This window comes from Amblyomma americanum, chromosome 7 (genome assembly GCF_052857255.1).
Source record: "Amblyomma americanum isolate KBUSLIRL-KWMA chromosome 7, ASM5285725v1, whole genome shotgun sequence".
Classification (NCBI taxonomy): Eukaryota; Metazoa; Arthropoda; class Arachnida; order Ixodida; family Ixodidae; genus Amblyomma; species Amblyomma americanum.
In genome coordinates this window covers 10,802,633-10,829,756 of record NC_135503.1, presented here as the reverse complement: position 1 = coordinate 10,829,756, position 27,124 = coordinate 10,802,633, and the positions used below count along the sequence as shown (strand labels likewise).

General features: G+C 52.6%; 5 protein-coding genes across 8 annotated transcripts in view; 4 read left to right on the top strand and 1 right to left on the bottom strand.

The window, feature by feature from the left end:
• The first annotated feature begins 29 nt into the window (after positions 1 to 29).
• Kap-alpha1 (karyopherin alpha1) lies at positions 30 to 2,309 on the top strand. 2 transcript variants are annotated; one of them, XM_077631154.1, is made up of 2 exons: positions 30 to 154; positions 563 to 2,309. In XM_077631154.1, the coding sequence occupies exon 2, from the start codon at positions 571 to 573 to the stop codon at positions 2,137 to 2,139; it is 1,569 nt and encodes a 522-aa protein (XP_077487280.1). In that variant the 5' UTR covers positions 30 to 154; positions 563 to 570; the 3' UTR covers positions 2,140 to 2,309. The 2 variants fall into 2 exon arrangements, with proteins under 2 accessions (XP_077487280.1, XP_077487281.1); XM_077631155.1 differs by having other exon boundaries at positions 133 to 400.
• Positions 2,211 to 3,096, bottom strand: LOC144098483 (UPF0389 protein CG9231). Its single transcript, XM_077631169.1, has 3 exons — positions 2,835 to 3,096; positions 2,668 to 2,758; positions 2,211 to 2,490 (listed from the first exon to the last, which is right to left on the bottom strand). The coding sequence occupies exons 1-3, from the start codon at positions 2,977 to 2,979 to the stop codon at positions 2,298 to 2,300; spliced, it is 429 nt and encodes a 142-aa protein (XP_077487295.1). The 5' UTR covers positions 2,980 to 3,096; the 3' UTR covers positions 2,211 to 2,297.
• On the top strand, positions 3,084 to 12,415 carry LOC144096946 (uncharacterized). Its single transcript, XM_077629751.1, has 7 exons — positions 3,084 to 3,251; positions 4,138 to 4,216; positions 7,306 to 7,391; positions 7,718 to 8,749; positions 8,783 to 9,640; positions 9,790 to 10,695; positions 10,910 to 12,415. The coding sequence occupies exons 1-7, from the start codon at positions 3,233 to 3,235 to the stop codon at positions 12,271 to 12,273; spliced, it is 4,344 nt and encodes a 1,447-aa protein (XP_077485877.1). The 5' UTR covers positions 3,084 to 3,232; the 3' UTR covers positions 12,274 to 12,415.
• Positions 12,416 to 12,841: 426 nt separating this feature from the next.
• Positions 12,842 to 14,534, top strand: foxo (forkhead box, sub-group O). Its single transcript, XM_077631156.1, has 2 exons — positions 12,842 to 13,314; positions 13,682 to 14,534. The coding sequence occupies exons 1-2, from the start codon at positions 12,991 to 12,993 to the stop codon at positions 14,300 to 14,302; spliced, it is 945 nt and encodes a 314-aa protein (XP_077487282.1). The 5' UTR covers positions 12,842 to 12,990; the 3' UTR covers positions 14,303 to 14,534.
• LOC144098467 (uncharacterized) overlaps positions 14,513 to 27,124 on the top strand; it is a 21,354-nt gene continuing 8,742 nt past the window's right edge. Inside the window, exons 1-7 of one of the 3 annotated variants that reach the window (XM_077631150.1) lie at positions 14,513 to 15,500; positions 15,630 to 15,736; positions 17,606 to 17,827; positions 19,324 to 19,598; positions 20,824 to 21,093; positions 23,855 to 24,088; positions 25,812 to 25,961. In XM_077631150.1, the coding sequence (XP_077487276.1) occupies positions 15,270 to 15,500; positions 15,630 to 15,736; positions 17,606 to 17,827; positions 19,324 to 19,598; positions 20,824 to 21,093; positions 23,855 to 24,088; positions 25,812 to 25,961 (1,489 nt within the window). In that variant the 5' untranslated portion in view covers positions 14,513 to 15,269. The remainder of the gene's footprint in view (positions 15,501 to 15,629; positions 15,737 to 17,605; positions 17,828 to 19,323; positions 19,599 to 20,823; positions 21,094 to 23,854; positions 24,089 to 25,811; positions 25,962 to 27,124) is intronic. The other 2 variants (XR_013307185.1, XM_077631151.1) reach the window with 2 other exon arrangements.

The following is a 27,124-nucleotide window of genomic DNA, read 5'->3' as shown; positions in this document are numbered from 1 at the left end:
ACAGATCAACAGAATTACGAGCTAATAATTAGTTACTTCTTACTGGAAGCAATACAGTTTACACAAACGGTGAGAGAGTGGTGGTCTACCCACAATGCGTCTCGGTCAGATTGTGGGTGCACGGAGGAATCTGCGTTGTGCTGGAAATTAAAAGGTATGCGGGGTTGTACTTACATTTTTCGGCAAATGTGGAAAACGGCCACTCGTATCGTGCATAACCTATTAGTTTTCACTATCGATGAGCGGACAGCTCCTCGGAAGAGCTACGCGTATTCACGTCGCGCCTTGCTCTCTGTGGTCGGCTCGCCAGGCCACTGGCAGTATCCAAAGGCTACTTGCGACGACGACGACGTCTGAAGGCCTAGCGTAGACACCGGTGGAGTCATCCCGTTCCTTAGAAGTAAGCGTAACCAGACGGCGGGGTGGCCGCATGGGTGGGCTCGCGGGGACGGGAAAGGTCACGGCTTGAGTGCTCGTTCAAAATCGGCCAGCCTGGCGCCCATCTCGCAGTAGGGCGCTAAGCCTACGCAGGCACTGAGGTCCGACTGATTGTTGCATGCAGGTCCGACGATGGCGAGCGGCGGCAACGCGGGGAGCGGCAACAGCCACCGGCTGCGCTACAAGAACGCTGGCCTCGACGCCCAGGAGCTGCGGCGGCGGCGCGAGGAAGAAGGCGTGCAGCTACGCAAGCTGAAGCGCGAGAGCGAGCTGTGCAAGCGGCGCAACTTGGGGGCTCCGGAGTCTGACGGAGATGGCGCCGCCGGGCCCGAGCGGGCTGGAGTCACGGCCGAGATGGTGGCTCAGCTGTACGCCGACACGCCCGAGCTGCAGCTGCAGGCTACGCAGCGCTTCCGTAAGCTGTTGTCGCGCGAACCAAACCCGCCCATCGACGAGGTCATCGAGACTGGCATCGTGCCGCGCTTCGTCGAGTTCCTGCAGCGGGACGACCACTGCACGCTGCAGTTCGAAGCCGCCTGGGCGCTCACCAACATCGCTTCGGGCACGTCTCTGCAGACACGGCGCGTGGTGGAGGCAGGCGCAGTGCCAGTATTTGTGCGCCTCCTTGGTTCGGAGTATGAAGATGTGCAAGAGCAGGCCGTCTGGGCGCTGGGCAACATCGCCGGCGACTCGCCCGAGTGTCGCGACTACGTGCTCGACCAGGGCATCCTGATGCCGTTGCTGCAGCTGATCGGCAAGTCGACACGCACCTCGATGACGCGCAACGCTGTGTGGGCGCTGTCCAACCTGTGCCGGGGCAAGAACCCGCCGCCGCGATTCGAGCAAGTGCAGCCATGCCTGCCGCTCCTGGCGCGGCTCCTCTACGTGAACGACTTCGACGTGCTGGCCGACGCGTGCTGGGCGCTGTCGTACTTGTCGGACGGCCCCAACGACAAGATCCAGGCGGTGATCGACGCCGGCGTGTGCAGGAGACTGGTGGAACTGCTGATGCATGCCAGCCAGGGCGTGGTGTCGGCTGCGCTGCGCGCCGTCGGCAACATCGTCACGGGGGACGACGCGCAGACGCAGGTGGTGCTCAACTGCAACGCGCTGCCCTGCCTGCTACACCTGCTGTCGTCGCAAAAGGAGTCTGTGCGCAAGGAGGCGTGCTGGACGCTGTCCAACATCACGGCCGGCAACCGACAACAGATCCAGGCCGTCATCGATGCCAACATCTTTCCCGTACTGGTCGAAGTGCTGTCAAGGGCCGAGCTCAAGACCAAGAAGGAGGCCGCGTGGGCCATCACTAACGCCACGTCGGGTGGCTCGCCTGACCAGGTGCGCTTCCTGGTGCAGCAGGACTGCGTGCCGCCGCTCTGCGACCTGCTTACGGCCGCCGACCCCAAGGTGGTGCAAGTGGCGCTCAACGGACTGGACAACATCCTGCGCCTTGGCGCCCAAGACGCGCAGAACGGCCGCGTGAATCCGTACGCCGTGCTTGTGGAGGAGTGTTACGGCCTGGACAAGATCGAGTTCCTGCAGTCGCACGAGAACGCCGACATCTATCAGAAAGCGTTTGAGATGATCGAGCACTACTTCGGCACTGAGGAGGAGGACTCGCGCATCGCGCCGCCCGCACAGGGCGGCCAGTTCCAGTTCGGCCCGGCTCCGGCCGCGGAGGGCGCCGACTACCGCTTCTGACGGGGCCCGCCGCCCCGACGCTAGTCCGCCGCTGCTGCTTGTTGTACATAACACACACAGAGAGAGAGAAATGAAAGAGGAAAAAAAAAAGCTGTATTTATTTGCCCGGGGCCCCGCCACCCCTGTGTACATAGAGCCTCGGAGAGGAGAATAAAGACTTATTTCCCTGCCGTCTGCGAGCTGCTTTGACTTGCGTGCCAATCTAGGTTCATCTTGGTGGCACTTTCGCCGCGCTGATGTCGTCGCCGGCCCCAGGCAGCGGCGATATAAGCACCAAGCAGGGTCAACGCAGCTATGACAAGGTTCAGGTGGATGCGCGCCTTGTTGCGCGTCTTCTCTATCACGGAAGACCTGCGCAGAAGGAAAACCAGGAGATTCGATAGATGAGCTGTACTGTCAATGAAAGCATAGACTGCTTTAGCGAATGTCAAGGTCGAATCGTTACACGCAATCCTAACTTCCAATTCGAAGCCAGAACACCTATGCTTGGCAACAGTAACCCCACAGACAAGACACGCTGAGACTTACGGTGCGAAGTCTGGAACTTGCCCTTTGGGATACTTCTTGTAAAATGCCAAGATCCATTTATCGTATGCATTCGTCCTGCGGTCCGTAAGTCCTGCGTACGTCCGAGCACGTAGTAGTGCAACTTTAGCTGATTCAAATAAGAAAAAAAAATTCTCGCCGATGCTTACGGCTCGTTTCGGATGAGTCCTGGCTGAGAAAGCGCCGTATCGGTTCGCGCGTGAATGTGGTTGTCACTGGCCTCGAACTGCGGCGTCCAACGCAGAGCAGGAAAGCAGTCGCCCGACGCTGAACAGAAACTGCGGACGCCGCCATCTTGAATAGCGCACACTCAAAAAAAGCGCTCTGGTTCCGAGGCTAGGTCTCCCTCCCCGCGAAATCCCCGCGGGGTCGGCGAGAGAGGACATTTTGGATTGTCTGGGGCGAGGCTACGCTTCCCCAAGTTGCCATTGAAGTTGGGCGAGGGAGACAATTAGGCCTTTTTCTTTCGCTTCTCCAGCAAGTTTCGGTGCGTCGGCAAGTTGTTAACCACGGCGAGAAGTCCAGGGATTCGTTATGAATCCAGAAGATGGTTACGAACTCGATGAGTGAGTGCACCAGTGTTTTTCCTCCGTTTGTTGTTTCCCGCTTGGCGAGCTGTGCTGTGCGATGGAGGCGGTGAGTGAGGGCCGCCGACACAATGAACGCTTCCCTCGCAAGAAAGCGCGTCACTGATGTTTTTTCTCTCTCCACGCGTGCCACCGGGCCGCGGCCCGACTGCTGCTGCGGCCCGCCGGCTCGGGTCTGCCACGGGCCGCAGCGGCCCACTTGTTTCCTTCATGGCGCGCCGGCGGAAGAGTTTGGATAAAAATCGCCAGAGGTGAGCCAACTCCGAGGCAGCCTAGCCTAGCCCGGCTTACGTTGCGAACTTGGCTTCAGGCGCCACGGCGTGAGCCATATACCCACCCCTCCCGTATTTGCGTTGCCGCAATTGCGTTCGCGGCCAGGTTAGCCAGCAGGAAAATACCGTTGAGGATGGCGCACGCACGGGCGCCTGGTTATTTTACTTTGGCTGCCACATTGTACAGGCCGTAATTGTTGACCCAATTTGAGTCTATAGTTATCGCGAGCTGTCGCGAGGTGTGTGCTGGCGTCGCGTGCGCTTGGTTCGCGCCGACTCTGTGCCACTGCTGCGAAAGACGACATGAAACTTGTGTGGCGCATGTTTAATGAGTGGTCGCGTCGGTGCGGGTAAAAATGCTCGATCGGGGCATCTGACAAGAAGCGGCCCTTTTGACAGGGAGGGATCGGGCAATGGAAGCTTCTCCCTCACTTTGTTCCCGTCGGCGGCGCCGACGATTGGGCGGCTGGCGCTCACGTGATGCCGTCCGCGCCAATGGCGGTCGCGCGTCGTGCGGCCCGTCCGCTGCCGCTGAGCCCCGTTGTGGCGCGTGCTGCGAGCGGGCTAACCGATCGGCGTCGCGATGTTTGCAGGTCTTGCCTTGAGGGTGCCGGCGCAGCGTTTGGTAGAAGGCTCTTCCATCGCAGGTCTGTCGTTGAACGGCGGCTCCGGGTAAGTCTTGACAGCGCAGCGAGGACGTCCCCGGAGGCCTAATTCCGAGTTAATTTCGCGGCATTTTCTGTGTGCCGCGGGGCAAGGGGAAGTGAACACGCACACATAACAAAACAACTGCACGCACTGTTAACGGTGCGTTCTTAAGTGTATTGCTGGGCACATTTTACCGCGTCATTAAATTTCTCAACGGTGGGAGGGGTTGACATAGAAGTGGCGGTGACATGTTTGATTGCCTGAAACGAGGCCCATTGCACTTCGTCAGTTTTTGCGTAAGCACGGTACTTTACTGTATGGTTTTATGCACATATAGATGCACTACACAAGCAAGACGACAGAGACTAGCGCAACTTTCTACTTTTAAAATTTAAAGCTGCCGCATCAGCATAGGCGCATTGTATTCAAGAAAGGCAGGAAAGGAAAGCTATTGAAACTTGAAAAAGCGCGATAAACAAGCCGTCATGATTTCCCACACCCTGCATAGGCAGCCCAGAAGCGAAACACTTATTTGTTTGCAAGTTCTAATAAAAGCCTTAGCTAGCTTCCTTATTGGTATTTTGTGTCCATGTCTATATGTACAGTATTAATAAATTTAGTAGAGGACTATAGACACCAAATTTTGTTCTTGTTTTCTTTGAATGATAAGCAAGAAATTGGTATACATGGGTCACCATTATTTAGCTATGACTGGTTAATAATTTATAATCGAATCTTTTCTTTCATGCTGTTTGTTTCTACAGGTGATGGCTCTAATGTGGAGGTTTAGCATAGGTGCCGTGAGGCATCAAGACACTGTGATATATATGCTGCCTCAGTTTTAATTTCCTCATGAGCTGGAATGATAACGAATGAATAAGCAGTGATTATGTCGCAGTTTTTTATGCTTCACATCACTTGGCTGTTGAAACCAAAACAGCATGAGAGAAAAGTTTAGTAACAAACTTTATACTGGTCATAGGCAAATATCACATGGGGATTGATGCATACTATAGTCGGATACAACTTGAGTCTGCAGTGAAGCTCCGCCCGCATTCAGGGCTGCAGCACAGAATTCCTCCACAACAAAAAAGTAGTCCATTATTGAATCTTTCCCTGTTACATAAACAGGAAGCTTATCACAAGGAAAAGTTATAAGCTCTACAATTTTGTTATCCGACTTGTATATTTTAGTCACACATTAAAAAGCTGGTTTCGTTTACTGTTACAATTGGCCAGTGGAGTATCCTACTATAATGTATTACGCATCATTACAAAGAACAAAACATGAAGTAAAAATTTGGTGTCTGTATTTCTTGAATACAGAAATCAGCACTTGACTGGTGCTCTATGTTCAGGTTCTCTAAAGTAATCCGGAGCTGTCTACTGCAGTGTCTCTTATGGCCCACGTGCAGTTCCCCAAAACAATACCTTATGAATGTGCTTGTCATCCTTTTCAATATATCATGTGCCTAATGCAGTTTAACTTTCTTTTTACTCAGCTATGTAGATGATTCGTTTACGAAGGCTGCTGTTATTTCTCTTTTTTTGTCTACTTTATCTAGGGTACTTTGGTTGCACCTTTTGTGTGCGTCAAGATTTCTCGAGGCCTGTAATGTGTGCAGGATTTGGGGAATGCAGGATGAGAACTTTTGAATGCAGGAGATGCTTTAGGGAAGGGTAGTGCTGCATTAGTCAATGGCTAAGAAACGTTGAGTGCATGCAGTACGTCAGGGGGCCCCGGGAAATGTTGCATGCTGTAAAAAGTATGAGTGTACGCCTACGACAGAAGAAAAAAGAAGGAATTACTTTTTTTGTGTGTTGACATTCAAAATCATGCATCGTCTGTAGTTATGGCTTGCGCTGTCGTCACTGTGGCTGCTATGTTGGTTAGTGGACGAGTAGTGCAGCAAAAACCTGTTTGTTCAATTCATCTAATCTAATAGACTTGTAGCCACCCTCCCTGTGAAAGCTTGGTAAACGCTATATGTGGTGCACCATCCTGATATCACTGAGATCCCATTTAACCTAACTATTGCCATGTACAAAGGTGCAAGGTGACAACTTAAGGGTTGCTGCTTTGGCCAGAATTTATTTATACGCTTAAGGCCCCCAGCGGGAATTTATAGGTGGGGAGAGCAAGACAGAAACTTGCAAATTACGCGATCTGTATACGCATACTTCACTGCACTCAACAAACAGCATAGCTGTAAAAATACCAAGGATACATATTCTATCACACCGACAAAACTTTTTTAATGTGACAACATTTCAAGGGCATGAACAAAGGATGAGTGGTCAGAGATTGCTGTTACCTCTGTAGGCGAGCTCTTAGAATCTGAAACGACTGTCAGGAGTGGTGAATATCTAAACTTCTTGGTGTATGGTGAAGATAATGTTATTCTTGAAAGGGTGATTCTAGCGTGATAATATATGGTGTGCTGGATGAGGAAAACTGTGGCTAAAGGAAGACTAACCATGATACAGGTTATGCATAAAACACGGGCAGTCATTTGATCTCATAGTATTATGGGGTAAGAAATCTAAAGCTTGTTTGCCGCCGCAGTAGTGCAGTGGTCATGGTGCTCGGCTGCTGACCCGAAAGACATGGGTTCGATCCCGGCCGTGGCGGTTGCATTTCCCCAGTTGTTCGAAATTATCTGTAGCCCCCCAGTACAGCGTCCTTCATAGCCTGAGTCACTTTGAGACATTAAACCATACCAAATTGAAAGCTTGTTTCACTAGACAAGTATGAACGGTTGTGGGCAGTGAATCTGTGCTTTGTTTTATAGGGAATCAATGCAATTGGTTAAATGGGGTTGATGGGGATACCAAATGGTAGACGCATACTCCACTTGAGATCTTGCAATTGTTTGCATAGGCTTTTCGATTCACGAACATGTTCTTGTCACCCAAATTTAAAGAAATGTTAAATCATGGCATGACAGAAGCAAGTAGTGCACGCAGTCCTTGATTCAATGCTATGTGTTTTCACACTCTTCTACCCTTGTTGTAAGAGTAGTGCAACTTTAATTTGGAATTTTATCTTGTTGTGGCAAAGCAGCCCTGCTTGAACTGTCGCTCGGAGATTGAGAGACTCTTGCCTGCCGCAGGGTGCCTGTGACAAGCAGCGTTGGCACGGTGGGGACTGCTGAGGCCGCGGCCGTGGAGCACCAGGCAGCGGACACGTCGACACCCGGTAAGTGTCCCGCCGAGCGGGCTTGGTTCCCTTGTGGCCCGTGGTGGCGTGCCTTGGTGATGGTGGTGGTGCGAGGTTGCCTCGGGTGGGCCGCATGCGCACACACACAAGCAGACGATCGCGACACCCGCGTGATAAGCGAAAGACTCCCTCCCCCCTCCTTGTTTGTTACGTTTTCTTTTCCCTCCTTGGTTGTCGTGCGACGGCAGAGACAAGCGCGTTTTGTCCGGCGGCAGCGGCTCCTTGGTTGGTTGGCGGAGGCAGGCACACCACGACCGCACCAGGGCGGGCGCCGGCGCCCCTGGTGAAGGGAGCTTGCCTTGCAGGGCGCATGGCGGAGGCCGGCCCCAGCAGCTGCCACCGCTGCCCACTGTGCCCATTCGCCACCGAGTCGGTGGCTGACTTCTGCAAGCACATGTGCGTGCACACGGACGCCCGCGGCAACTGCTCCATGTGCGACAAGTTGTTGGGGGCCAAGGCGGAGGCTGCGGCAACGGGCAAGCTGAGCTGCTGCGTGTGCGGGGAGGCCTTCGCCGACAGTGGAGGCCTGCAGGGCCATCTGCGTGCGCATGTGGCGGCGTGCCAGGCGTGCGGGGCGGCCTTCCCTCAGCGGGCCCAGCTGGAGGCTCATCAGAGGGCCTGCCACGGCGGCTGGGTCCTGTCCACCAGCGCGGCGACCACGGCAGCGGGGGGTCGGGGCGGCCGGGGGGCGGCGCGCGAGGGCCGGGAGCGACCGTTTGGCTGCGCCACGTGTGGCAAGGCGTTTGCCCAGAAGGTCCACCTGGAGAATCACGTGCGCATCCACACGGGCGAGCGACCCTTTGCCTGCTCGGTGTGCGGCAAGAGCTTCAGCCGGAAGGAGCACATTGGGCGGCACATGCGCACCCACACGGGGGAGCGGCCTTTTTGCTGTTTTACCTGTAGCAAGAGGTTCAGCCAGAAGGTGCACCTGGAGAGCCACGTGCGCATCCACACGGGCGAGCGACCCTTTGTGTGCAGCACGTGCGGCAAGGCGTTTGGTCGCAAGGAGCACATAGAGCGGCACGTGCGCATCCACACGGGGGAGCGGGCCTTCCTGTGCACGGCCTGCGGCAAGGCCTTCTCCCAGAAGGTGCACCTGGAGAACCACGTGCGCATCCACACGGGAGAGCGCCCTTTCCGGTGTTCTGCTTGCGGGAAAGCATTTCGCCAGAAAGAGTACATCAAGCGGCACATGCGCACCCACACGGGCGAGCGGCCCTTTGCCTGCCCCACGTGCGGGAAGGCTTTCCGCCAGAAGTCGCACGTGGACCGCCATGCACGCACCCACCAGCCGCCCAAGGGGGCCAAGCCGCTCTTCTTCCCAGCCAAGGAGCTCTAGAGAGGCTTACCCGCTGTGTTGCCCCCCGCAGGCGTCCCCCCTACCCGATGCCCGCTCTGCCCTCCCGACTGTGGCGGGGCGGGGCGGGGCGCTGCCTGCGGCCTCTGCGGCCTGGCCTTTGCCCAGCGGGGTGCCCTGGAGGCGCACCTGAGGGCCTGTCCGGGGCCCCCCGAGGGGCTGCGCCTGCTGCTGGGACCGCCGCCCCCCGCCCCCCACCCGCTGCAGCAGCAACAGCCCCCCTCTGCTGCTCCTCCGGCTGTGGAGCGGCCCTTTGGCTGCTCGGCATGCGGCAAGAGCTTCGGCCGGAAGGAGCACATTGACCGGCACATGCGGACGCACACGGACGAGCGCACCTTTGCCTGTGCCGTGTGTGGCAAGTCGTTCCGGCAGAAGGTGCACCTGGCGCGTCATGTGCGCATCCACACGGGCGAGCGGCCGTTTGCATGCGCCGTCTGCGGCAAGAGCTTCAGCCGCAAAGAGCACATTGGGCGGCACATGCGCACGCACACGGGCGAGCGACCCTTTTGCTGCCCGACGTGCGGCAAGGCGTTTGCCCAGAAGGCCCACCTGGAGAACCATGTGCGCATCCACACGGGCGAGCGCCCTTTTGCCTGCGCCGCCTGCGGAAAGGCCTTCCGCCAGAAGGAGCACATCCACCGGCACATGCGCACGCACACAGGTGAGCGCCCTTTCCACTGCGCCGCCTGTGGCAAGTCCTTCCGCCAGAAGTCCCACGTCGAGCGCCACCTGCGCACGCACGCCCGCCCGCCCACGCAGCAGCAGCAGCAGCAGCCCCAGCATCGCCACAAGAAGACGCCCACTTCCTTCCTACCGCTGTGCGCCCCCCAGCCGACGACGGCCGCTCCGCCACCGTTCGTGCCACCCTGTACCTAAGCGCGCAATAAAGCCACCTCCATCACAAACCGGTCAGTCTCGTCCTCCTTTCTATATCTCTGCTCCACGCACACCACAGACACGTGCATGCTGCCGGGTTGTGTGGGGGGCTGGGTTTCGGGTCTGATGAGGGGTCCTTTGCAGGCATGGCCGAAGGCGGAGAGGAGAAGCCGCGCTGCCCGCTGTGCCCCTTTGCCACGGACAACATGGACGAGATGAACAAGCACGTGGCCCTCCACCAAGTGGCGGCTGTGCAGCAGCAGCAACAACAGCAGCAGCAACAGCAGCAGCACCAGGCAGCGGCTGCTGCAGCAGCAGCAGCAGCGGTGGTGGCGGCGTGCGGCATGTGCCCAGACGGCAAGGAGACGGCAGTGACCCTGTACGGGTGCGGGGTATGCGCCAAGGCATTTGCCCTCAAGGAGGAGCTGGACGAGCACATGCAGAGCCATGCCAGCCGGCTGTTCAGCTGTGCAGTGTGTGGGGCGATATTCGTGGATAAGGAGCACTTGGAAGGGCACATGCGCACGCACGCCCCACCGGAGGTGTTTAGCTATGGCGGGCCGGGTAAGCCCCCCCTTTGCTCGTCGTCCTCTTGCCCGACCGCCGAGGGGCCCCGGGGCAAGAAGCGGCCCTTTGTGTGCCCCACGTGCGGCAAGGCATTCCGCCGCAAAGAGCACGTAGAGAGGCACTTGAAGATGCACACGGGGGAGCGTAACTTCGGCTGCGCCACGTGCGGCAAGTCGTTTAGTCAGAAGGTACACTTAGAGAATCACGTGCGGATACACACCGGCGAGCGGCCCTTCAGCTGCCACGTGTGCGGCAAAGCCTTCCGGCGCAAGGAACACATCGGCCGGCACATGAAGACACACACAGGTGAACGGCCCTTCTGCTGCTCTGTCTGCGCCAAGCCCTTTGGCCAGCGGGCCCACTTGCTCAACCACCTGACCATACATTCTGGAGAGCGCCCCTTTAGCTGCGCCACGTGCCAGCGCACCTTCCGCCTGAGGGAGCACGCGGAGCGCCACGCGCGCACCCACGCCCCGCCCACAGGTGGGTGCTGCCCCCCCTGCCACGCAGACACGCACACAGACCCAAGCGCCCTCTCTACGTCTCTCTCATAAAAAAAAAAGAGTGAACCCTCCCCACCCCACCCCATCCCCGCCTGCATGCCCGACCCACTAACCGCGGCCCCACAAGTAACACGCTCGCTGCTCCCTCGGCTGGGGCGCCCTGGCTCGCCTGACTCGCATCCCGTCTTTTGCAGAGGGACCCAAGGAGTCCAAGGCCCTGGTGCGGCTCCACAAGGGACCAGTGGCGACGACGGCCACGGCCTCCATGGTGGATCCGTCTGCAGCCACCACACACCGCTGCCCACTCTGCCCATTTGCCACCACCTCAGTGAACGACTTCTGCAAGCATGTGGTCCTGCATGCCGAGGGCCGCTCCAACTGCACTGTCTGCGACAAGAAAGAGGTGGTTGAGCCCCTCGAGGCCCCCAAGCCAGGCCCAGGGGTGGTCACCGTGGCGACAGTGGCACCGCCCTCACCCCAGCGCTGTGGCGTGTGTGGCGAGACCTTTGGTGACGTCACCGCACTCCAGTGTCATGTTCGTAGCTGCCACACAGAGCCTGCAGGTGCCACCCAGCTGCTTTGGAGCTGCTCCTTCTGTGGCCTTGTGTTCAGCCAGAAGAACCAGCTGGACACACACGTGGCTGGTCACATGGCTGTGACCGAGCGTGCGCCATGGACCGCAACGGCACGCACTGTGGAGCCATTGGCGAAGCCCAAGGAGCGACCTTACACGTGCCCAACCTGCGCCAAGACCTTCTGCCAGAAGGCCCACCTCGAGAACCACCTGCGCATCCACACGGGTGAGCGCCCCTTCAGCTGCACTGTGTGTGGGAAGGCATTCCGGCGCAAGGAGCATATTGGCCGCCACATGCGCATCCACACAGGGGAGCGGCCCTTCTGCTGCCCACACTGCGGCAAGCGCTTCAGCCAGAAGGTGCACCTGGAGAGCCACGTGCGCATCCACACGGGGGAGCGGCCCTTCAGCTGCTCGGCCTGCGGAAAGACCTTCACTCGCAAGGAGCACATTGAGCGTCACATCAAGACGCACACTGGCGAGCGCATGTTTGTCTGCTCGTCTTGTGGCAAGTCCTTCAACCAGAAGGCCCACTTGGAAAGCCACATGAGGACGCACACTGGTGAACGGCCCTTCAACTGCTCGCCATGCGGCAAGACCTTCCGCCAGAAAGTGCAGCTGGAGCGACACAGCCGTACCCACGCTCCACAGCTCCTGCAGTTGCCCCCGCAGCAGCAGGCCCCCCAGCAACAGCAGCAGCCACTACCGCAGCAGCCGGGCTGCTCTGAGGAGCAGCAGCAACAGCAGAGAGTGCCCTTGTGCATCCCGGGCTGCCCAACATGCGGCAAGGCCTTCTGCTGCCACCTCGAGCCAGGGCTCAACATTCGCAACCTTCTGGGTGAAGCCGCAGCTCAGCAACAGCAGCAGCAACAGCAACAACAGCAGCAGCAGCAGCAGCAACAACAACAACAGCAACAACAGCAGCAGCAGTGTGCCGTGCAGGACCCAGTGGCCAAGGCAACGGCAGCTGCGGGGCCTCTGTAGCCTCGCCCGAATGACCCCCCCCCCCCCCCCCTTGACTGTTACCTGACTCAAAAGTGACTTCGGTGGCGGGTGTTCTTGTCTCTGTTCTCCTTTCTAAGAGTGCGCGCGCGAATGGGTCGCGTGAAACGTGGCTTGATGATGACACAAAAATATGAAACCTTTTTGCTGTTATATGCCTTCAGTGTAAGTTAACATTCTCCATTGCCCATTTTTAGCCTGTTTGACCACAATAAAGGAGCTTTGACACACGGCTGCCATCCCGAACTGCAGTGACCACCACCGGCGTGAGGATGTGCAAAGATTGTTCACCGAGCAGGCTGTATTTTCGTGCGGGAATGTTTGCCACGTTGAAGGAAATAGAGAATGCCAATAACGCAGTCTGTTGAGCGTCTCGCAGTGCAGCCGTATCTCCCCTCACCCAACGGTACCGCCGAGTAGCGGGAGCGCGCGCACGGAGGGGGGGAGGCGCGGCGGCGGCCTTGGGCCGCGTGGTCTGCGGCGCGTGCCGCTGGGCGGCGCCAGCTGGCTGTGCAGCTCGTGGTGTGACGTCAGTAGCCGCGTCGCAGCAGCGGCGGCGGCTCCGCCCGGCAGTCGGGGACTCGTGCCCGTACCTTGATAGTGCGCGTTTGGACGGCTGCCTTCGGGTGGCCGCTGTGCCCCATGGATTACGGCGCGGATCATCTCGGATTACGGCGGACCTGATCGCTGACACGCGCCATGGACCGGCTGGCTGATGTCGAGCCGGGCTTCGAGCCGCAGACGCGTGCCCGCTCCAACACTTGGCCGCTCCCGCGGCCCGACAATTACGGCGATGAGAAGGCGGGTCCACAGGAGAGCCCCTTTGGCGAGGCGGGTGCCCCGAAAAAGAATTCGTCGCGTCGCAACGCCTGGGGCAACATGTCCTACGCGGACCTGATTACGCAAGCCATCCAAAGCGCGCCCGAGAAACGCCTCACGCTGTCACAGATCTACGAGTGGATGGTGCAGAACGTGCCCTATTTCAAGGACAAGGGCGACAGCAACAGCTCCGCCGGCTGGAAGGTAAGACGTGGCCGGCGTTAGGGCTAGCGGCTCGACGGCCATGACGACTTGTTGCGCCGATCGCAACTTGGGCCGCCGGGGTTCTTTCCACGCGCCGCCCCTCTCGCTCTCCTGCCGAGACCTTCGGGGCGTTTTCGATGTCACGTGACTCTCGCGCACGTGACGGCTCGCCGGCTTCGACCCAAAGGGGTGACCTTGGCCCACGCGTGCGCGCGAGTTGCCGTTGGCATGGCGACGCGGCCTTCGGGCGCTATGCCAACGCGCGTGCTCATCGGGGAATGGGGGGTTGCATGTGCGTTGTGGGGTTCGGACCCCCCTCGTCGCGGTGATCAGAACTGACCGGAGCCGGGTCGTTGCCCCCTCGCAGAACTCGATCCGGCACAACCTGTCGCTGCACAGCCGATTCATGCGAGTCCAGAACGAAGGCGCTGGCAAGAGTTCGTGGTGGATGCTGAACCCGGACGCAAAGCCCGGCAAGGCGGCACGGCGCCGGGCTACGTCGATGGAAACGCCTCGCTACGAGAAGAAGCGGGGCCGGCTCAAGAAGAAGCTGGAAGCCCTGCGCGCGTCCCCGAGTCCGTCCTCGTCGGAAGGCCCGCTGGACCCGTTCCCCGAGTCGCCGCCAGCTAGTCGGCTCGAGCTGCTCTGCAGCCCGTTGCAACCGCTGCCCGGCTCGCCATCTGGCTGGCCGCCCCTGATGCCGGTGGACCGGTACGGCGCCGGCCCGCTGGCCGACACGCTCACCCAGTCCATGACGCTGGGCGACCGGCACGACACCGCGCCACCGCCGCCGCTGGGGCCCACCGCGTCGCAGGTGATGGGTCGTCTGCTAACGTTCAACGACCACCTTCCCCACGACTTGGACCTCGACCTGGACGCCGTGCCGGGTCTGCACTGCGACGTCGACCAGGTGATCCAACACGAGCTCAGCGTGGACGGCAACCTGGACTTCAACTTCGACTCGCAAGCCAGATCCTGGGTCCACTGACACTCTAGTCCCTGTGCCAAGTACCCCGTGTACATAGCTCCTCCCCTTTCCCCCTCCCACTTGTTGTATATACATATATATTATACGCCGCCGCCGTGCCTCGTGAGCGGCAAGTCCGTCCACGCGCGGAACACTTGTTACTATGACGTACGCTTGCGTCCCGTTGTGTACATACGCCCTTTAGCTGTTGTACTCGATCAGAGCATTGAAATAAAAGTACTCCTTGTTGCCACTGCCGCACCCTGAGCGCGTGCGCCGCGGCCCTGAGAGCGGCGGCGAGGCCATCGCCGGACTGCGTGGGCGAGCCGCCGGCGCGGATGACGCAAAACGCTGACGTCGATCGGAGCGGCGGCTACTGCGCGCGGTCCATGGCCGCCGACGCTGTCAACGGGCCGTCGAACCGTTGGCCGAGATCACGGCCTCGCGACAGCGCCTCGATAAGGCCCTCCTGCGCGCATGCCGACGCTGAGGAGAATGCAAGTGCGCGCACGGAATTCCCGCCACGTCGCACGAGGCAACCTGTTGCTGCGCGCGTCATAATCTTGAGGAAAGCCCAGCCGCATGCGAATGAGCGGGAATGCTCGCGGCTCTGCGCTGGAATAGACCGCAGTAACGAGTACGGCGGCGCTGCAGTGCAGAGGATCGTGTGTACTCGCGAGATCGGCGTAAATAAATACGCGAGTTCGGTGCGACAAAAGCGAAACTCCGGACTTGAACGCGCCTTTCGAAATACGAGGCTGTTGCGAATAATTATCAGAAACCATCTGTCGTGCCCGCTTCAAATGTCGAAATTGCAGACGCCGCAGAAGCTGCGTTTGCTCGAGCGTAGTACAACGCACCGAACCGAAGCATTCAGCTCGAGTAGAAGCCACGCGGGCTGGCGCGGTTTTCGCGGAGCGCTTTCGCAAGCGGCGACCTTGCGCCGAGTTTCGCCGCGTGATAGCCTTAGCGCCATCGAGGTGGTCCAATGGCGCCGGCGCTGCGCGCACGTGCGAGCGCCGATGAGGCAATCGGTGCATCTTTCTTTCTGGCACGTTTCGCGAGCGTCTCTTCGGAGGAGAGAGTACGCGTGTTTCTGTCGAGAGAAAACTTAATAGTGTGCAGATTTAGGTTAGGCGAGCGGACTGTCACTGTTTACAGAGTTAGGTTTCCAAAATGCGGCGTTTCTTCCTACGAAGACCCTCACTTTGCCCTCCAGGTAAGTGCAGGGGCAGTTTACAACCACCCTACTGGCGTCACTGAATCTTTAATGCGCTAGCCCTCATAGCGCGATGAGAGCTAGCCGCGGAGCTGCGTCAATTGTGTGATTGTAAAATGACCCGCACAGAGCGTGCTGCATTGCAAGTCTGGCCTGCGGGAAGTCGTCGGAGCGAACGACGCTTTCTTGGCCTTGACTGCGCAAGGCGTGTGGACCGTACCACTAGTCGACGCGAGGTAAGTCAGCAGACTGAGTTCCACGACCAGCCGACGCGGCAGAAGGGCAGCAGGCGATTGCGACATAGCGCCGAGCAAGAAATAACTCTCGTCGGATTGGCCGCCCCGGCTGTGTTGACATTGCAGCGGCACTGGCTGCGGCTGTGCTGCGCATGCCAGACGCGCTCTGTATATGTGTTCGTGGAATGAGCGAGGGCTCGTCGATCGGTCGTTTTTTTTTTTTCTTCTATAGGTTTTCATCTTCACCGAGCCCTTTGTTAAACACTTGCGGGGTAGTACAGATGGAGCCGAGGTTCCGATTTTAGATTTAGCGCAGGCACTTGGAGAATGATATCTGACTCTAAAATGGCAGATTCTCGGGTAGAGGTGAAGCGGCAGCTTTTAATTTTTTCATGCGGGTAATTTTACGCGGCATTTGTGGTGGAATGTTCATACACTAGTCGCGATGACCTTGACATTGTGAAGCGCTTGCAAGCTTGCCGTGCACCGCATATATGTGCGCTTGGGAGCGCTAACGTAATTCATGCGCGCGAAATGAAAAGCCCACTGTCAAACCTTCTAGTGGGCGCTGTATTTGTAGTGGCGAACGTAAGCACACCCTGTGACGTATCGAAGACCACAGCTTGTCTTACGGCCTGGAAAGCCGGCTTCTGCTGACAGCGCCGGTGTTCAGAGGTAAAAACTCGCTCGAGGACGAGAAGCCACACTGAAAAACGGGTTTCAAAAAGAATTGTCGAGGGGAGAGAAAAATGAAGCCAGTGTGGTCATGGGAAGCTAAGGCTGCAAGCGTTCAGCGCTCGTACCAGCATTTTACTTCCGCATTTTCCTTTGAACCACTACATTAGAGCTGAGCAGGTGTTGCTGTCAAGGCCCTTTTGAGGGCTGTGCAGGTTCTCTCTCATTTATGCGTAGCGCAGGAATTTTTTTCTTTGAAACATTCGTTGCCACGATTAAGTAATTATAGGAACCTTTTGGTAATCTTCATATTTTCTTGTGCAGTGTTTCTGGCAACCACATTTTTAGCTGATTAACGTCTAGATTTCATAAGCACAAAGGTGTCAGCAACACAAGGGCTTACATTTTGAATTGCTCCTGTGGTCTGCTTTTTTCTTCATGCAGAACAGCAATGTGCAGTGGATTTATTAATTTCGCTGAAATTAATTCTGTTCAGAGGTGGATTTAAGGGTGGGGTAGGGAAAGCGTGACTGCCTCCCCTCCCGGGCGAAAAATTTCCTTTGTAAAAAGTGCGTTCGTCTCCATTTCTTTGATGAAAATACATTGCACCAATAGGGCCACCTCCTCTAAGAGTTTCCCGTTAATAATCCCAATGGTTCTCTTCTTAAAAAAAAATTTATGCTGTGTGATGGTTCCACTTGAGGTAACACCACATGCTTTACTGCATATTTTCCCTCATAATTTCACTAATCTTGTAGCTCTGAACTGAAGTTAATTGCAGCTGACTGTAGTACACTTATTATTCACCATCCTTGCAATTCAAAATTGAAGCCACTGCTTTAATTAAAGGCACTGCTGATACCCGGTTAAATTGGGTATCAATTCTTGTAAAGTTTTTTTGTGCTTTCACTGATGTGTGCCACAAATTGGGCCAGAATGAAAACCTTCTATGAGGTTAAGTAGAACGATCAGTTGGGCAAGTTGGCACAGATGCATCTTTTGTAAAACAGCGCAAACAACGTCGGACAAGAACAAGAAGGACACAAAACGAGCACTGTCCCGTGTCGTCTTTGTTCTTGTCTGACGTTGTTCGTGCTGTTTTACAAAAGATGCTCCTGTGAGGCTTCCTTGGATAGTGTCTTATTCTGATGAGAACATAGCTGGAAAGGTGCAACAGCCAGTGCTGTCTTGTAGCACCAGGCATTTCTTGCTTGGGCCACGTTCGGCTTGCGGCCTTCCCTGGGGTGGCCTTGTGGCTGCATATGCTCTGCGACCAGGCTCCTGGGAGTTGCTCGTCGATGGCAGGGGACCACCTGTTTGCTGTGTCACTGCCCGTGCGGAGCACCTTGTCTCTTCAGTGGACAAAGACCCTATACTGTGTTGTGTAGAATTCCTGCAAGGCCAACACCACTCAAGGTCAGTGCCTCAAATTTGGTTTCTGAGGATTTTGCATTTGAATGCTCTGTGCCACTTATGCTTGGCACACACAATTAATAAAAGAACTGTGAAGCAAAAAAAAAGGTCTTGGAATAGCTTCTTGTCAGGACAGATATGTTGTGGGATTTTTAAGCAATGTATTTTGAACGTAATGGCCTTACTGGGCAAAAGCCTAGGAATAAGATGACGCAGTTGCACGTATCTTCTGGGAATTTTTTTGCTGCCCAAGAAACTTGAAATTTACTTCTTGAAATCATTATGCTACATTTAAGTTGGGGGCACTGTCCGTGGACCGGGCCAGAAGCAATACAACATTTAGTCTTCTTTCCTGGCAGGGCTATGGTTCCACTGTTAGGGGCACACTAATTATTTCGAAGTTCTTGCTCTTACCGCTATGAAATTCGCTGTTGTAAGAGATGAATACATGCAAAAGCACGTGGCTTTGGTTCTTAGAAGTAAACCCTTGGGCTAGGTATTTATCTGTCAACTAAGAACTCTTATTTTCCATGTTGCCACCTATCACATTCCTGATCCAGCAATCTTGAGAGAGTTCACACTTTGGCAAGATGGTTCACAGGGTTTTGCTGACACCTTCTTTTTGTCGGTGTCATGGCTGCGAGTTGCGTGATCTGTGAAATTTTTTTTTAATGAGGTTTCGTTGTGCCCTCTGACATTTGTACATTGTGCAGTTATTGTTTGTTCTATGAACGCAAGGCCCCAGAGCTGTCATTGGGAAGAATCGGCACTAGTTAGGTATACCTCGTGACGAATGCAGTAAGGTTACTCCTTGCCATGGCATGTGGTGGCATTGTTATAACCATTGGATGCCCATCAGGGTTGAATGCAGGCCCTGAGCTCATTGTTGATAGTCGCGATGGGTGTTTACAAATATGTACAAATGAATATATAAAGTGTGAAAATAGGTATGGAAGTGCTCAATGAAGGTGGAGATAAGTGAACTGATGAACGCACTTCAGAAAATACATTAATGGCCAAAACATGGTAATCTCGGGAAACTTGAGGGGACACTCACTGTGGCTCTTTCTGGTTATGTTGATATTTGTCCCACAGCAAGAGACTCATTTATTGTGGTGAAAAATTGAAGTTTAAAGTTTTCCCACCACTCAATTCAAACTCATGACATCCATACTGAAAAGATTCTGAGATCACCGTTTAGAACTGAGTGGTGATGCTGCTTTGCCTCGAGGATCTGCACATAAAATTTTTTCTTGAAGTACCGTAGTTTGCTTCCAAAAATGGCTGGAGGTGGTAACACCTGTATTTAATTTTTAAAATCTTTTCTAGCTTATAAAGGCTCTATTTTCATTTAAAACTAGCCTGCTTTTCATTAGGATGCGGTAATCTATTAATACAGGCAAATTCAGTTTATCCTCAGTGTCCCTTTAATTTCGACCCAAACAGTATTTTAGATGAAGCAATTGTCCTGCTGAAGGTCAGCATGTTTCTCTTTACAGCGAATACTGTAATGCGGCAGGAAGCTTGGTGTTTACCTCGGAATCTCTTTCGCGGCTTTTGGGTCTGCGGCCAGGTGACATCCCTAGCCAGTCAAGTGGTGCGGGGAGGTCAGGCACCTGTGCAGTTTTGGTGGGGTTGCCGGATGGCCGTGTCTTAACTGTGGTGCTGCATGCGAGCCATTCCCGTGACCCATGCAAGCCTCGTCTGGTTTGCGACCTAGGCCAGCCCGTGGCTGCCATCTCTTGCTGGCAGCCTGGGCTCCCCGAGAATAACGGTAAGCACATGGCTTGGGGGCATTTGACTTTCTGGTCTATCTAGATATGCATTAGTCTAGTCCAGGAGTTTTCACTCTTTTAGCTTCAAGGAAGTTTTCAGAAGGTGCTGAGGAACCTCCATGTGTTTTGGCTTCCTTCTCTTCTTGCCTAACATGCATGGCCTGTCAAAAAGTGCTCATATTCAGTTAATAATGACTGGCTGTAGAGTGAAACAGATTGTATAAGCAATTGCAGTATGATTAGTCCCAAAATTAAATGAATAAATTGGATAAACGAAAGGTAAGGGTTGAAGCATGGCATGCACGAACTCAGGTGCACAGTAAACTAAGAATGCGCTCGAAAGAATCCAAGGGTTCTGCGAAGGCCAGTTTGAGAACCCCTAGTGTAGACAATTTTTTGCTGGCTTAATTATTCGTTTAGTGCAGTTTGCAGTCAGGAAATAATTTATTTGTATATAAGTGAGACGCAATGCTTGGAAGGGAGAGGAAAGGTGGCATTGTAGGCGAAGGGAGGTTTGTGAGTAGTTTGGTCAGCTACATATTTGAAGTGGTCCCAGCCATGTCTTACACGCAGTGACCGCTCTGTGATTGAGATTGCAAATTGAGGCATGTGAAATTTGTCTCCGTCTTCTGCTCGTAACATGCCTGCTCACCTTTGTAAGCGGAGCATTATAACAAAATGTGCTGCATTGTCTCAGCAGACCAAAGTTTCCTTGGTGTGGACTGTTGTCGTCCTAGGCAGTACCAGTAGCTGCTTGTGAACGCAGCATACATTCGAAGTCAACGGTACAGACATTCCAGATGGCGAGGGGGTCTATATTTGTAAGTCCAGATATTGGGTGTTGGTCAGTGGAATGATGAAATGCATAATAATGAGATGGCAAGTTCCAGAGCCAATCTCCATCTTCTCCAGGGGTAGCTTTCACAGTTCATTTGATGTGTGGCTGGGCCAGATGCTGAAATTTACAGCGGGAGAGAAAGGCACTTGTTCATGTTTTTAAGAGGCATTCACGTGCTGTGATACAAGTTTCAATGTCAGCTTTTAGGGGGGTTCTTGTATGTGTAAGTGGTGTGATGGGACATGCGACCTTACTTAGTGATGATGTCACTTCATGCAGATGATGACCATGGGAGCTTGAAGGTGGGGTTCTGGCTATAGTAGCTGATGCTGGCATGATTGCATAGCTAGCTGTGACTGTCTGACGCTTTTCCCCTGCCGTTGCAGACAATGAACTGCTGGTCCTCGGCACAAGAGGCAAAGTGCTGAGCAGCCACAACGGAGCCTGGCTGGAGGCCTGGGCGCCTAATCTTCTCCAAGAGGCACACGACCTCTGCCTCGATGGGCCACTCATACACTGGGTGTATAGAGGCATCCTGTGGGAGACATGCCTGGCCATTGAGCAGCAGTCACCGCAGGAGGCTGCGTTTCTCCATGTCAAGGCTGGTCCATTGCCACTGGGAAAGGTTGTGTCAATTCAGAGGCTCAGGGCATCAGGTGTGCACCTTATTCTCGTTTGCGTAGGTTGTCTGGCATGGCTGGGGCAAAAAAAGTTCTGAACTCGGGAAAGATTCAGTACAGTGATAAATGTGAACATGGCATTCAGAAAAGAAACTTCTGAAGAGGGCAGCTTGGGATGGAGGTTATATAAGTCCTGAGGAATGCATTGCTGTATCGTAACTATCATAACTAGGACAAGAAGACTGCAGACGCAGCAGTCGACCTCATTCAAGCCGTTCTGTATTTCTCCTTCGTTTCTCATCTCGTGCATGCATGAGCATCGCACGTACAATGCTTCATCGTAGTCTTCACTACATTTCTGCCGCACTTAAAAAAAAATGAGAGGTAATAGTTCTTCTAATACATAACATGGTCTGCAATTTGTGGGTATCTTCTTTTGACGTGTGCTTCTGCGGGGTGAAGTAGGAGTAGCTCCTGTTGAGGTACACGATGGTTTTGGAGTGCTGTCAGTTCAGAAGTGGGCGAATCCAGGCGCGATGAAGGGTCCTGACTGACATCAGCGACATTGGGGTTAAGCTGGGTTTAAGGCGTATTACAACTCTGGGAACCTTGGAATGAACTCTTGATTCGTGTTTCCGGAATGTGGAGCGACTGAATGGAGGAATGGTGGCGGCGGCTGAAGACCTGAAAAGCTCATGACGGACGGTCAGGAGGCCAAGCCAAGGTTCTGGTTTAAACTAACATCCTTGTCGCCAAAATATGTTGTATCGTAAGTGTCGTAACTAGGACAAGAAGATAGCAGACGCAGCAGTCGACCTCATACAAGCCGTTCTGTATTCTCTTTCGTTCCTCATTCCGCGTACAACACTTCGTCGTCTTCACTACATGCATAACTCCAATTAGCGCAACTTGTGAGGAGTATGTGTTTCTTCTCTCCTTTGTTATTGTCTTGTCTGTTTGCCAGAAACGAAGTGCAACCCTTAACTGACTTGTGCGCAGTTCTGAATTTTCCTTTGTAAACTTGTAGAGGTCGGTGCTAGCACCAATTTACTCTTTTGCATTACAAGACTGCCTAGTTGGCTGGTCAATGAGAGCTTGTATTGCTTCCTGATTGCAGATGTTGTTTGAGTAAAAGATTTTGTTTCTTTAGCATCTTTTCCTGCATGCATGCTCATCAGGAAATAGTAGAACATAGAGAAGCTAGGGGAAGGAGCTGGAAAAATCCACTCGGTTAGCAGTACACCATGCTATAAATGAATGTATATATTGTTTCATGTTTTTAGCATTTATTTGAATTTTGCCTGTCAAATGGTTTAATGTATCTCTTTATGTGCAAATAAAAATTTCACTGCAGCTGTGGAAGGTTAGTGAAACAGTGGAAATGCAGACACACTGCGAGTGAAAACTGCAGGCGACTCCTATAAGTTTCTGTATAAAATAGTTATTCTTGCTGGTCACTGCAGTTATCCTAGTTTTTTACCAAGTAGTAGTCTGCCAGGCAACTGTAAATATGCGAGGTTTCAATGGTGCAATGAGCATCAGTTTATCAACATAAAAGTTGAATGACACAGACGAAATATCTGCAGGTGACTTATGGTTGATACCCATTTCTGTTGACAGTTTGCTGTCAGAGGAGTTGCCAAGTGAGTTGCTAGTCTGTGGTACTGCTTCTGTCTACAGAGTTGATGGCACTGCCTGCAGATAGAGCCATTATTTTTATGTGAGCATCAGTGGAATGCCTTTATGTTACAGGTTTCTACACTGCGAGGGGCTCCAAATAGAAATGGAAGTGCTCCAGCATTGTATTTCTGCAGTCAACACCATTGCATTCATCTCACCTCTGTTATCTCGAAAGCCTTGATGCAAGGGTCTTGGAGTTAAAGATGCAATCTGCTTTATGCCATCTAGCTCTTGTAGGTCGCTCAGTTCAGGGCAGCTAGTGAATGTAAAATGCCAAAGATATTCAGCATTCTTGTCATGGAAAGTTTTTGTGTTTTGCTTTTTATCAAACGCACTGGCAACCTCACTGTTAAGACTTGGTGCTGCAAGAAAAACAGATTCTCATTTCAGGAACTACTGAAAACTACACAAAATAATTGTGCCATTAAATTACATGTGCAAATGAGCCAGCAGCTTTAAAAAAAATACAGCAGCAGCTCAGTAAATGGGACAGGCACTAACTAGTTAACAACTCTCTTAGTTGGCACTTGTACTGTGCAGTTCTCAGTGTTGCACTTAGTGCCGTTCTAAACTAGCAAAAACTATCCAGTACCAACTGGTTCAACTTGCCTCACTGCTGCGCTTAAGAAGTGTGTAGTCGTCTACAAATAAAGTGTGACAATGTAAGCACATTCCTTGGTGCATGTGCACTGTAGTAAATTGTGTATGCTATGGGAGATGCTCAACATCATATGAGTGACTCACGTTTGCTCAGAACTTCCGCACCACGCCATTATCATTGTCCACTCCAGGACAGAGGCCTCTTGCAGCACTGCAAAGTTCATAATCTCAGCTGCTCACCTTACTCTCTGCCATCTCGGTGCACTTTCCTTTTCTTATGTTCAACTCTGTTGCTGTAAAGGGCCATCGGTTTATATGACTCATCTATGTTAATTTCCTCATCTTAATTTCAGCTAGGGTATCAGTAATTTGTGTCACCACCAGGTGCCTTCAGTCATACCCAAGGCCATGAGCTGCGATTGTCATGTTTCATTCGGCAGTGACAGTTCATTAAAAACACATGCACCGTTATCTGCTTGAAGCAGGTGATCTCTCTCGTTTGCCTTGCATTCCCTAGCTTTATCCAAGCTGCGGCCGCATCGCAGCGAGGATAACACGGATGGAGACAAGTCGAGCTGGGATGATGGCCTCCTGATACTGGATGGCTGTGGGGGTGTGCGGCTGGTCTCGCCACTACCGCCACGGCAACTTTCACTGCAGGGTCTACAGCCACATCCAGTTGTGCAGGCCAAGAATGAACTCCTGTTCGTTCAGACAGCCTTGCAGCAGTTGCGTCAACTTCGGCACCGAGGTGAGCACTGTGCAGGCTGTCAAAGGTGGCGACATGGCCATGCCACTTGTCCTAAAAGCGCCTACGAAGTGAACATATTCACTTTGGTTCGTGCCGGTCGGCTAGAGCTCTGAATGTGTAGGTGATGGCTTCATGACAACAGCTGACCTGTCTTTCTGCTACGTCGCCTAGGCTGACACTGCAGTTGCCATTGCACCAATATTTGTAGTACAAGCGGGAATATTACAGAATTTGTGGTCTAAATAGTACTTGCAATTATTTTAAACGCTTTGAAAGCAGAAAGTGGTGGCTGTTCGATATAAATTTGGTGGAAGATTCTGCGTAACTGTCATGTTCTGAGATGGTGGTGTTTTCTGGTTTCCGGAGCCTTAGAATGTGCTTACTTTAAAACCATGGCCATTAGAACATGTTTACTCACTGGACGGTTTTAGAATATGGGCCCATTTTTGGGCCACAATTCTGGGCTAAGCTAGGTTTCGAAATGTATTTGTGGGTTCTTCCCCAGGGGACAGTTTCCTTTCATGCAGTATGCCAGTTTGAGTGAACACTTGGCAAGTCCACTGACCAGTTACTTACTTAGCAGCTCTGTTTAATGGCTTCACATGTGCTAGAGCCTGAAATTTCCCATTGACCAAAAGGAGCACTTCATAGGGAGCAGGCCTAAAATGTGGCTCCAGATTTTTGACAGCGTCTACAGATCTTAATGTAAAACGAGCCTGGATCAGTGGGTTATAATTGAAGGATTGGAAATATTGAGAATAGACCATTACTGTTTTGTACAATGTCAGTGCGCATTGTAGAGCTCCACGTAGTCGGAACTAATCCCGAGCTCTCCACTACAGCACAACTTTCTCTCTGCCTCCTTTCATTCACTCATGGCACGGGTCAGATGTCCACCAGAAGTGCAGCCATTATTCTTTTCACATTTTGTACTTTTGCTACTGAATTTTGAGTATTTCTTTTCCCAGAAGCCTTAAGAGCTGTTATTTATACAGATAAAGAGAGAAAGATCAGAGAAAAGATTACTTTTATGATGGGTAGAGACCACAACTGCATTTTGTTTTAGTACCATAGTCATATGTTCAGTCAATGTAAGCATTCTTGTGTTCAAACAATCAATTAGCATGGCATCAGTTACAAATTATCAGCTGGAAGCACCACTGAGGCTATGTGATTAGGCTAATGATATGATAAGTGAGAAATATGAGTGGGAATAAAATTTTTGCACCAAACTGCAAGTTTTCTGGTTATTTTTCTGCTAAATTTGAGAATGAGCTTTGGATATTATACGCCAAGAGAAAAACTAGGTAGAAAACAAGGAGTGCTAGTAACATGTAAAGAAAAAAGAAAAATTAAATCAGTTTGTACTGCATAATTACGAAGTGATCAATAAATTTATGCTCAAGCATTCCCTCTCAAATTGCTTGCGACTGTAGAGTCCAATTTACAACTCAAGTGCATGCATTTTGGTTGCATGTAAACTACTGGCCAAGTTCCAGTGAGGAGCTGTTAGTTTAGTCCTTTAGATTAGATTAGTGAACCATGGGCACAAAGTTCTCGGAAAGACATGGTGTAGAGTGCTGTGGCACGCAGCTTGTCAAGGGCATTGTCCTGTTTACTTTTGGCACAAGTGTCTACAAAGTAAACAGTGGAGCGCTTGGGGAGCTAAAGAGGTTTGTTGGCCTGGTAAGCAGTGTTGCTGATGGCTGACGTTTTGTCTCAGGTTTACCAGTTGTCGCCGAGCGGGACACCAGAGACGGGTGTTTGGTGGCTACTTTTACGGACTCTTCAGGCTCCAACTGGATTCATGTGGCTAGTTTTGACATTGGTGACCGCGCTATTTGTCGTGCTGCAACTGCTGGTCCAGCTCCAGGTTCGTTGTTTTGAGCTTTTCTCCACTTAATTTCTTTTGTTATTTTCATCTTTCTGACACTGCAGAACAGCTTTTATAGTTTCACTTTTCGATTTCACTTTGTTGTCAGTCAAGCCATTGTATATTTGCATACATCCAGAGGTCTCAGAATCAGACTAGTGGCCTCAGTTAATAGTTACAAAGAGTAAAATTCTCTAGTTACATGCATATAACGGCAATTATATAACACCACCCACATTGTCTGGGGACAAATTCAAAGCTCTGAAAAAAAGAGAATAAAAATTAATAGAAGAATAGAAATCATTTGTTTAAAATTTGTGTTGAACTGTGTCAGTTGACATATGTACCAAAGTAAGCCCCTGTGGTGGCTCAGTAGTTATGGTGGCCTGAAAAACGCAGGTTCGATCCTGGTCACGGCGGTCACATTTAGATGGAGGCGAAATGCTAGAGGCCCATGTACTGTGCAATGTCTGCACATTAAAGAACCCCAAGTGGTTGAAATTTTCCAGAGCCCTCCACTGCGGCGATCCTCATAGCCTGAGTCACTTTGGGATATTAAACACCAAAAAACCAAACATGTACCAAAGCACTGGCCCTTCAGAACACGTTTAAATATGTTTAAGGTGGCTGTACATTGCTTGAACCTGGTTGCATGAAGGCAGTTGTTGCTTGTTAGTGAGGATTAGTGGCCATATAGCAGGTACCACATGAGCATTTGAAGCACTGTTTTATTTGTGGGGTCAGTTGATAAAGGAGCAATAAAAGTAAATAACATAAATAGCGTTATGAATTTGAAACATCAGGGTGGTTATGTGTCAGCAGAAAAGCCTCTGCAGTCAGCTGAGATGCTACCAGTTCTGTTAGCTCAAAAATGGAAGCAAACAGCATGTGATGGTGGCTGTTTAATTTTGTGCAGCACAGCAGTCAGCAAAGGGACTAAAGGAAGTATGCCAGGTTGTGGTTTTGCATTAAGGACTATGCTAAAGGGGGTGTTGCAACAGTGGAACCAGAGGAGTGCAAGTATTCTTGTGAGGGGCTCAGCCCCCCCCCCTTTCCTGTCCCATTTTTCTATCTTGAGAAATGTAAAAATGTAAATGTCCATTTACATAAACTGAGCCTCCTTATAAAAATACTTAAGGAGAGGCCATGACCCCCCCCCCCCC